We start from the raw sequence: 11,310 nt of genomic DNA, 5'->3' as shown, positions 1-11,310 counted from the left end.
CAAAAATCAATTTCTGGGCATGGCACATGCCTTTCAAGAAATGTCAGTGCAAAAGGAATGGCAAGGCATGCAGATTAATATCTGAAGTACAGGACAGATCATGGACTAATAAATGTCAAAGAAACCTAAAGTGTCTGGCAGTACAGAAAATGACAGATTGGTATCATGTGAAGACAGGCATTAAGGAAAACAAATTGAAGAAAGTGTCTCTTGAGATGGGAAAGGTTTTGACTAAAAAAGATCAAGGGAAAATGCCTCCCAAGTAACACAAAGAACGAGCTAAAGTAGCAAGGGATATGTAGCATCTTTAAAAATAAAGCAGTAGGTTTGGCCAAATTGATGCTTATGTTACGATTTAGCAAAAATAAAGCACCTGGAAATGCAGATAAGAGTTAAGTCATGCAATTACTTGAATGCCATGCTAAGAAGTTAAGACTTTATCTTGAGAAACAGGCTGTTGAAGATTTTAAGTAGACAAAAGAAGATATTTGGGAATACAACTCCAGTTGCAGAGTTAATAACAACTTTGAATATGACAGAAATTGGATATGTGAATATTAGTTAGAAGAATTTTTCAGTACAGAAATCCTAAGTGATAAAGTGCAAGACAGAAAAAAATATAGTGGAAATGTACAGAGAAATCTTGGTGATTGTTTGGATGAAGGGAAGAAAATAAAAATAATTAAGAATATAAAGGTTTTAAACTTAATTTAACTGAAGTCAAATGAACAAAAATGGGGAACATAGAGGGGTAATCTAGCTGACACAGAGATTAAAAGCTTAGTTTAGAAAGACTTAAGCTTAAAATGCATGTGAAGAGTGGTTCACAAGACTGTTATAATGTGTTCTCTGGAAGACAGACATGATTCATGGTTTAAGATACAGATTTGGGTGACTTAAATTTGTGAAAACAAATATAGGTAGGTAGAAGGAAAAATGTGAAGCTAGAGAAAGGATAGATTTAGGTTCTCTCCCACCTCTCCCCATGCTTTCCTATAAAATTCAGTCTACTGTATATTGGTTCCATATTTTGACACTAATAGTAATTCTCTAAAGAAGAATCTTCTCTATTAAAACCCTTCAGACATAAAAGATCTTTACTCATTGACAGGAACATGGACATTTATACATATTTATTTCCATTAGGATTACTTTCCATGATATATAATTCCATATTGGTGAAATATCTAAAACGTAAATGTGAAAGAAAAATCACTAAATAAAAAAATCTTAGGATAAATAGTTTTGTTCAGAGGTCTTGATACTATATACCTAAATTCATTGTTACCTCATTTGAAATAATGTGCTTCCAATTTATGTAATGTAATGCGATCAGATAGACAATAAAACTAAAAACAACGTGTTTTCCTATGTTATTACTTGCATCAGCATTTGAGGAGGTTTCTGATCATGAGGGTTTTCCAAGAACAATATTCTGATGAAAAGAACATGTCTCAGTTATATTCCCATACTAAGTCCTCCTCTTGCCTTAGTTATTACTTTTCCCATGAAGCTCCCAATCTGGCATGATTTATCTCTACCTCCAACCTAACATGATTTCCAGCTCCATATCCCAGGTCCCTGCCTACCTCAGGTATCAACCTCAGTCTCCACGACAGTGCAGGATCCGAAGCACCCACTCCCGCATTTGCTTGGTCCGGGCTCCATATATCAAAGGGTTGATCATGGGAGGCACCAGGAAATAGAGATTGTCAATGATAATCTGTAGATGGGGAACCATATGATAGCCTAAAATCTGGGCCAGAACAGAAAAGACAACAGGAGAATAAAAGAGAGCAATGACACAAAAGTGAGAGCCACATGTGCTGAGAGCTTTGCCCCGTGCCTCCCAAGAGGGTATTCGAAAGACAGCATGAAGGATCAGCCCATATGACAGACTGATAAAACACAGATCAAATCCCACAGATGCTACGATAACCATGAGGCCATAGACAATGTGGTCAGAGATGTCTCCACAGGCTATCTGCACCACAGCCATGTAGGCACAGTAGGAGTAAGCAATGACGTGGGTTTGGAAGCGTTCCAGTCTTTTTGCTAGGATGGGTGCTGGGGTCAGCACTGCCACTGCCCTTGCCAGGACAGCCAGTGCCATCTTCACAAGCATGTTGTTAGCAAGGATAGTTGTGTATCTCAGAGGGTGCCAGATAGCCACAAATCTGTCAAAAGCCATGGCCAGGAGGATCCCAGACTCCATGACATAAAAGGAAGGGATGAAAAACATCTGGGTGAGGCAAGCATTGAAGCTGATTTCTTTGGCATTCATCCAGAAGATAGCCAGCATGCGGGGCACAGTGACACTGACCAGGGAGAGGTCAACAACTGATAGCATGGCCAGGAGGAGAAACATGGGCTCATGAAGACTCTTCTCCACTCGGATGATGCATAAGATGGTGGCATTGCCAATGACTGTAATGACAAAGACCAAGAAGAAAGGCACAGAGAACCAGCCATGGGAAGATTCCAGGCCAGGAATTCCAGCCAGGACAAATGTCAAGGGCTGAGGAATGGAGCTGTTGCAAGAGGACATCCCTACCCTGAGCTCCTCCAAGGGCTGATTCCTGAGGAGAAAGAAACAAGGGACATTTTGAAATCAGTGTATATTTCCATTTAAAATACTGGGTAGTACTTTATGGTGGCAGTCATAATTATATTATGTCAACTAATGATCAAATAAATGCTTCTGCAACTTGTAGTGAGAAAGGAGATAATCCTAGGCTGTAAGAGGAAGAAATAGTCTCAGGGATTAATTCTCAATAAAGACATATCAACTCCATAGCTTAGATTGTGGCTCTGATCCCACTTAATATTCACTGTGTGAAATCCTATAGAATTTTTTTCTCAGATAGCAGGGCCTGGCAAGAGACCCAACATTTTCAACATTATAGGTAAAAGCTAGAAATCATGGCTTTCACTCAAGATGAGAAAGTTGATTTTTATCATCCCAGGGTCCTCAGCTCTTGAGATTGGCCGTGGTGCTTTAGGATTCTCTGGAGTATTTGTTGATTTTTACAAAGAACCTCAGATACCTGCTTTTCTTACACCTGACACAATTCTGGAGAAATAACAAATATTTTGGATGACAAAGGTGGAATCCAAAAAAAGCCTCAATAGATAATAATTTAGTATTAAAGTTCCAATATTTTAGCATTAAAGCGTGGTAAGGGAGTGGGTAAAAGTAAAGTTTAATGGGGTTGCATATATATGTGAACTCATGTGGTTTTGTATGGGGAGAATAGATCAGTGATTAATTGTAATACATATTTCCATAGAAATAAGACTACTGTATTTGCTTAACATTTTGACCTACATAATTATTTTGAATAGAAATTCATATTTACAAATTATTTGATGTTATAGATTAAATAGTATATTTAACAGATTAAAAGTAAAAAAACAAAAAAGTATATAGTAAATAAATTAAAGGAATAGAAATACAGCTTTTTTGTTATTAATATGATTGCAATTAAATTTTACTCTTAAAGTTTAGATTCCAGATTTTGTTAGATATAGTTCAACTATATATTTAAAAGAATCACATCAAAGAAATTTTTCAATAAAAGTTTAAAATAAACTCTTAAAAGTTTATTTAAAAAAATGTTGCAGAGCTGTTTGCAACTATAATTATATACAAATTGCTTTAGCTTGCTTCAAAATCAAGTTTAAAACATTTTCATTTCCTGTAACCATATACAAAACTTAAACTGAAATTAGGATGAAACAATACAAAGCAAAGTTGCTTTAAAAATAAAAGTATAGTAATATTAATATTGTGTCATTTTTTTAATTGTTGATGAACTTAAATTATTTATCTTTTTTTGGTAATTAATCTGAGAAGGCTGGTGGGGAGTGGCAGTTGGGGTGAGCAGGCTGGCAGGCAGAGTGGTTAGGGGCAATCAGGCAGGCAGGCAGGTGAGTGGTTAGGAGCCAGTGGTTCCGGATTGTGAGAGGATGTCCTGAAGATGGAGTACAGCTATTTTCCAAATGTAACATATTTAAACACCAAAATAGAGTGGCATATCTGCTAAAATCCCACATATATACATCATATAATTGATATGTTCAGATCTAAGTATGTCATATATCAACCGCATTTGGTAAAAGGCACAGCATAGCTGAATGATAGGTTGGTCTCCTGGAATTTAACTTGGTATAGCGATAATAGCAAGATCTTTGAGATTACACATGTTTGAGATACAATCTCAGCCCTGCCACTTATTTTGAACACATTCATATGTAATTTGAACAAATTGTTTAAGCCTTTGAACCTCATTTTTTCATATCAAAAGTGGGATGAAGCTTACCTTAAAAATTGTAATGAGGATTAAATCCATCATTGAATTCCAACATTATATAAAACATACAATATTCTTGACATAATTTTTTGAATATTTTCTTCTTTTAGTATGAAGTACAAAGTTTAAGTGAAAGATGCAAAAAATAATGTTCTTTTTTGTTTGTTGTTTGTTTGTTGTTTTGTTTGTTTTAATCCTTACCCGAGGATATATTTTTTCCATTTTTTTTAGGGAGAGAGGATGGGAGAGGGAGAGAGAGAGAAAGGAAAACATCGATTGGTTGCCTCCCACAATCTGGGTATGTGCCCTGATTGGGAATTGAACCTGTGACCCTTCAGTGCAGAGAATGATGCTCCAACCAACTGAGCCACACTGGCCAGGGCATACTGTTCTTTTGTTTTTGTTTTTGTTTTGTTTCTTAGAAAGAACTGTAACTAGGATAAATTAATAGTCTTGAATTGACAACATAAGAAGAAATATTTGATGGCCCTGGTAATGTTATCCTCAAATATTTTTAGATTCATTATATTCTTGAGTGAAAAAAAGAATTTAGTATTACCAGAGAGAGATACCTAACCAAATAAAATATGCTAAAAAATTTTAAAATATGCATTTTAGTTCAATAGGGGAAATAGCCCTATCAAAAACTCAAACAGAAAAGATACCCTGTGGGACCAGAAGCTCATTATCAGGTAGAAATTAAATGATCATCAATCAGGAATACAGTAGATAAAATTCCCCATATGGTGGTGGCAATAGGATATTATTTGCACTTTAAGCAACATGGTAAATTTTTGCCTGAGCTAAAATAATTGCCAGCAACAACAATATCAACATTAATTTCAAGTAAAGAGACCATCAATTTAGGTGTAAAAAATAGAAATATACTTATTCTTTCCTAAAGAATGCCACTGGGTATTCTAAAAATTGCAGAACCCAACCATGGACTTGAAAGGGTTGGTGATTGGTATGTAGGAATCTCCTTTTCCTACATGAATTTGCATCCCAGAATTTTCGACTCTTTTCCCTCCCTCTTCTCTCTTTTCCTAGAATAGTACCTGTGGATGGTTGTGAGTCTGACCACAGTGGGACTGGGACCAGCAAAGTAACTGTCCACATGAAGTTCTGACAAGATCTGTTGATGTCCAGAATAAGATGAAGTGTCTGAGCTGGAGGCAGATTTATGCTGGTTTGTCACTGCCTCCTCTCCTCCCTCCAGGGTCTCTAGGGGCCTCTCTGTTAGGCAAAGTGTTTTACTTGGCTTGAATATTCTGGGGAACAAAGCCTAGAGCCAGTTATGGAGGATAGCACATGTAGTTAAAGGGACAGAAGGAGAGTAAACTTTGGGTTGTGAGCACACAATGGAGTATACAGATGTTGTACTATGAAGTTATACATCTGAAACTTATATAATGTTATTAACCAATGTTACCCCGATAAATTTAAAATTTAAGAAAGCAGTTGTTTGGGAGCATTGTAGAACTAATTTGTGTGTGTGTGTGTGTGTGTGTGTGTGTGTGTGTGTGTTGTGAGAGGTGACGTGTATGGCTTAGGTATTCTAGGAGAAGAGTAAGGGCTGAGGAATAATTTAATATGAAGTTAAAGAAACTTTGGATAAAAGAAGGCAGAAATGTTTACAGTTATACACAAATTGTGCAGTTATAATTATATACAAATTGCTTGCTTCAAAACCAATAGTTTAAAACGTTTTAATTTTCTGTGACCTTGGCAGCTCCATAAGCAAAACTTAAAGTGAAATTAAGTCTTAATTTCCTATATGTAATTAGAATCCAAAAAAGCTGGGGGGAAAATGTATGTACTAAGTTAATTTTATTTATTATTATTTTTTAAAATATATTTTATTGATTTTTTACAGAAAGGAAAGGAGAGGGATAGAGAGTTAGAAACATGGATGAGAGAGAAACATCGATCAGCTGCTTCCTGCACACCCCCTACTGGGGATGTGCCCGCAACCAAGGTACATGCTCTTGACCGGAATTAAACCTGGGACTCTTTAGTCCACAGGCCGACGCTCTATCCACTGACCCAAACCAGTTAAGGCTGCACTAAGTAAATTTTAATAGACTAAATTAAAGCCAGAGAGTTGAGATTAAAGTAGGAGCAATAGAGAAGATTTAGAAAAAAAATATTGCACAATACCAAGTTTAAGGGAGACTGAGTTTCAGGTTGTACCAGGGCAAGTCACACAGATCTGGAGCTGAAGCTGGAGGGGGTTGGAAGTGTAGGAATTGCCAGAGGTAAATCCCTGGGACTGGAGACCTGTTAGTGTTCTCGTGTTTCTCTCTCTCTCTCTCTCTCTCTCTCTCTCTCTCTCTCTCTCTCATTTGTTTTGCAGAAGCTGTCCATTCAGATCTCAGGTCTTCTTCAGCCAGAGCTGCTCTGTCTGTAGGTGTAAATTCATTGTGTTCCTGGGACGAGGTGCATTCAGGGTCTTCGTATGCCTCCATCTTGGACAAGAAGCCCACAAGGATCTTTTGAAAATGCAAACCTGATTATGTCACTCCTGTGCATAGAACTTACATTGACATTGTTTAGTTTTCAGTATAAATTTGAGACTCCTTAGCACACCCTACACACCCCTGATCACTACTATCCAAGCCTTACTTAGCAACTCTTCATTTCACCCTCTATTCCAGCCCATGAAATGGACTTCCTTCAGTTCTTTGAATGCATGATACCCCTTCCTATCTTAAGCTCCACACATGTTCACACATCCTGATCTCTCTCCCTGTAATATTACCACCCTGTTCAGGACCTCTCTTTCTTTCTTTAGCTAGTTAACTCCCAATCAGCATTTAAGTAAATGCCATTTTTGAGGGAGCTTTCCTTAATTCTCCTAGACTAGATAAAAGCCCTATGTTATGTGCTCTTATAGAATTATAACTTGACAGCACTAAATATCCAGTACATTTACGCATTTGAACATCACTCAATATCATTTCCATGAGGATATAAACTCCCCGAGACATGAAATTCTCTTTTGCCCACTTCTCCTCAGAACCTAGCACAATCTGGCACATTTTAGCCACTCCATAAATTGATTTTTATTGTATGAATATATGAATAAGTTGCATATCTCTTTTATTTGACTAGAATTTAATTCAGGGCTTTTGAAGATTTAGTTTTGTGACTATTATTGTTAAACATTCAAATTTGAGAGCCATTGGTAGATAGCTTGTAAGTATTAACTCCTTAGTTCATATTATTTTCCAAATGTAACATATAAACAATTCTGATAATTGTCAAGGAATCTATACTAATAAAAGGGTAATATGCTAATTAGACCAGGAGATCTTCTGGCGACCTTCTGGGGATTAATGGCAGAGTGCACGCAGGCCGGGTGGGAAACGTCTGCCTCTGCTTTGCCATTGATCCCAGAGCCCCAGCAGGGTGGGCAGGGCCTCTGTGTGGGTGGGGATCAATAGTGAGCCCAGGCCTGGTGGGCAGGGCCTCCCTCTGCGCAGCATTGATCACAGAGCCCTGGCAGGGTGGGCAGGCAGGCAGGGGGGGGGGCAGTTGGGGGTGATCAGGACATCAGGGAGGGCAGTTGGGCCCAAGCAGGCTGGCAGGGGGGGCAGTTGGGGGCGAGCAGGCTGGCAAGGAGGCACAGTTGGGGGTGAGAAGGCTGGTGGGGAGTGGCAGTTGGGGTGAGCAGGCTGGCAGGCAGAGTGGTTAGGGGCAATCAGGCAGGCAGGCAGGTGAGTGGTTAGGAGCCAGTGGTTCCGGATTGTGAGAGGATGTCCGACTGCCAGTTTAGGCCCGATCCCACAGGGATCGGGGCTAAACCGGCAGTTAGACATCCCCCAAGGGGTCCCAGATTGGAGAGGGTGCAGGCCGGGCTGAGGAACACCCCCTACCCCATGCACGATTTTCGTGCACTGGGCCACTAGTGTATTATAATTAAATTCCATAATTCATGGTACTCCAAATAAAAAGAAAATACAGCCAAAAGGTCTATCTTGGCAGTTCATCTTCAGGAAATATCCAACATAATGGCAATATTCCCAAAGTTTACATTTCCATAATGATTCTCTTCTCTTTAGCCTGAGAGAGATCTGTCCCTACTCCTCCTGTCATTGTCATTTTTCTCCATTATCTTACAAAAAGGTCATCATTAGTCTTGTCCTTGTGTTTTTAATTCAGCTAGTATCTTAATTATAACTATCACATGGTTAGGAGTTCTAACATACAGGATACATAAATTCAAACATCTTATAGAATCATTCCTTCCTTCAGAAGCATTCATTGAATTCATGTGTTCATAGATACTGAGAGGTATTAGTGATAAAAAGTAAATAGAGGATAGTCTTTATCATAAGTATGGGATTGAGTACTTTTGTGTTTATTTAAATCCAGGCAGCACCATTTAATCAACATGTGACATTGAGCAAATTATTTAAACTCCCTGAGTCCAAATTTCTCATCTATGAAATCCAACTAAAACTCTGATGATTATGGTGATAATATAGGCTTGTATGTGTACATTGCACATACATGTCTGACAAAGTGTGGCATATAATAAACATATAAAATTACACTTGTTATGGTAATCCAGTTAGGTAGTGATTATTAAAGTCTACTATGTGGCACTAGTATAAGTGCCTTTCCTATATGCTTTCACTCATTTAATCCTTAAAGTTCCTATAAGGAAGGAAATCTTATGATCCCCATTTTATTAATTATGACAACAAGGCCCAGAAAGTGACTGGATATACAGAGAGTAAGTGGCAGAGATAAAGGATGAATCCAGGTACTCTGACTCTAGAACCAGTGCACTTAACCTCTAACTATAATAAGAATTTAATTGGAAAAAGACATACCAGGTTAACTACAATATATAGTGACATTTTTCACAATAATGGTAGGGACAGTTTTTAGTTAGTTTTACTTGAGGAAATAAAATTTCTACTAACATGGGGGAATTTAAACAGGTGATGTACCTTGAAGTATAACTAAGTTTTTTGTAGATAAGAAGGTGCCTGGACAAAGGGAAGCATTCTAAGTAAAACCATGAAGATATAAAGAAACTTATTTTTTGGATGAAGGTGGGAGTCTTTACAAACAGAACAGAGCGTGCAAAGCATGCATACGTATGACAGGAGAAACAGCAGAAAGGTAATTCATAAAGCCTTATTTTATTACAGTAATCTGTGAACACGATTATTGCAAATGTGGAACTTTTATACATTTCTATTCTTGTGAAAATAATAGGCAAGTATTTCTTGTACTCAGAAGACATGAATCTTATTATATTGATTCTTCTATAGAATATTGAGTGATCATTGATTTTTCATTTGGCGATAGTTCCTGTGGAATCTTTTGAGGTTCTCATGAGTTTCTTTGCTTTTTTAAATCACTACCTATTGGACAATACACTATTACTCCCCACTCATATAACAGAAGGTCAGTAGCAGCAGGGAGCAGAAAGGAATCCCTTTCCAATTTATCAAGTTCGAAGTAAGCTCCCTAAAATTCAGATGTACACAAAATGAAATGTGCCTACTAGTTTCATTAGAATTGGGAAACTTCTTGCCCATCAGCAAGAAGGTATTTGGAGATGTTTGAGATTTATTGGCTGGTACCATTGTATTGCTGCTCTCTGTCTTTTGTAGATGGAAACCTTTTTAGGACAAAAGTTATCTTCCAAGATCATCACACCAAGTCTGGCAACAAATGAAAAATACACCTGGAAGACCCTTCCCCATTGCAATCTGATAAAAAGTCTTATTTCAGCAGAAGAAAATGTCATGTTTATTATGAGACGAAATAAATTATTTGTACTCTTCCCTTCACGTTCTGATACTGTCTCTGCAAATAATTTCAGCATAATCAGGCAAACTTTATCCTTAGAAAACTAAGGACATAGTCTCGAATTTTCTTGGTCCTAACACCATACACAATGGGATTAAGAAAAGGTGGGACCAGAAGGTACATATTGGCAATAAAGATGTGAATCCGGGGGGCCACATTGTGGCCAAAGCGGTGAGTGAGGAAGGTGAAGACAGCTGTGGAGTAGAAAACAAGGATGACACAGACATGAGAGCCACATGTGCCTAGAGCTTTAAGACTTGCTTCCCGTGATGGAAGACGAAAGACTGCACGGAGGATTAGAACATAAGAGATGACAATAAAAAAGCCATCACAAGAACCAATGACAGAGGCCACACTGAGGCTGTAACGTTTGGTGGCTCCTGTGTCCACACACGCCAGCTTCACCACAGCCATGAACTCACAGTAGGTGTGGGCAATTCTTCGAGTCCTGCAGTAGGGCAGCTGTTTGAGCAAGATGGGATGTGGAGAAAAGAAGACCACTCCTCGGAGTACAACAGAAGCTCCCATTATAGTGATGTGAACGTGGGTGAGAATGGTGCTATGGCGCAGTGGATGACAAATGGCCACATAACGGTCAATGGCCATGGCCAAAAAGAAGCCTGATTCCATGGCAGTAAAGCTGTGGATGAAGAACATTTGGGCCAGGCAGGCATCAAAGGCAATGTCATGGGCTCCAAGCCAGAAGAGACAGAGCATGCGGGGCAGCGTAGACGTGGAGAGGACCAGGTCAGTGACCGACAGCATGCACAGGAAGAGGAACATGGGCTCATGGAGGCTTCGCTCTGCCCTCACCACAGCCAGGATGGTCACATTCCCCACCACAGCCACTATGTACATGGAGCAGAAGGGAATCCCAATCCAGACATGCAGGTGCTCTAGTCCTGGGATGCCCATCAGCAAGAAGGTATCTGGAGATGTTTGAGATTTATTGGCTGGTACCATTGTGCTGCTGCTCTCTGTCTTTTGTAGATGGAAACCTTTTTAGGACAAAAGTTATCTTCCAAGATCATCACACCAAGTCTGGCAACAAATGAAAAATACATCTGGAAGACCCCAAAATGTAAAAGGTTGTAATTTATAGTGGGGGAAAAAAAACTTAGTAAAGCCAGGCAAAAACTATGCAACCAGACACAAAGTGCTTACT

General features: G+C 38.7%; 2 protein-coding genes across 2 annotated transcripts; both read right to left on the bottom strand.

Moving 5' to 3' along the window:
- Positions 1–1,603: 1,603 nt before the first annotated feature.
- Positions 1,604–2,548, bottom strand: LOC102248806 (olfactory receptor 52D1). The gene has a single exon (XM_005863046.1). It carries the CDS (start codon positions 2,546–2,548, stop codon positions 1,604–1,606), a length of 945 nt encoding a protein of 314 aa, XP_005863108.1.
- Positions 2,549–10,163: 7,615 nt separating this feature from the next.
- Positions 10,164–11,108, bottom strand: LOC102244595 (olfactory receptor 52M1). The gene has a single exon (XM_005863033.1). It carries the CDS (start codon positions 11,106–11,108, stop codon positions 10,164–10,166), a length of 945 nt encoding a protein of 314 aa, XP_005863095.1.
- Positions 11,109–11,310: the final 202 nt, after the last annotated feature.

Source organism: Myotis brandtii, unplaced genomic scaffold, assembly GCF_000412655.1.
Source record: "Myotis brandtii unplaced genomic scaffold, ASM41265v1 scaffold1704, whole genome shotgun sequence".
NCBI lineage: Eukaryota > Metazoa > Chordata > Mammalia > Chiroptera > Vespertilionidae > Myotis > Myotis brandtii.
Note: the sequence above shows the minus strand (reverse complement) of the source record. Positions and strands in the feature narration are given on the sequence as shown.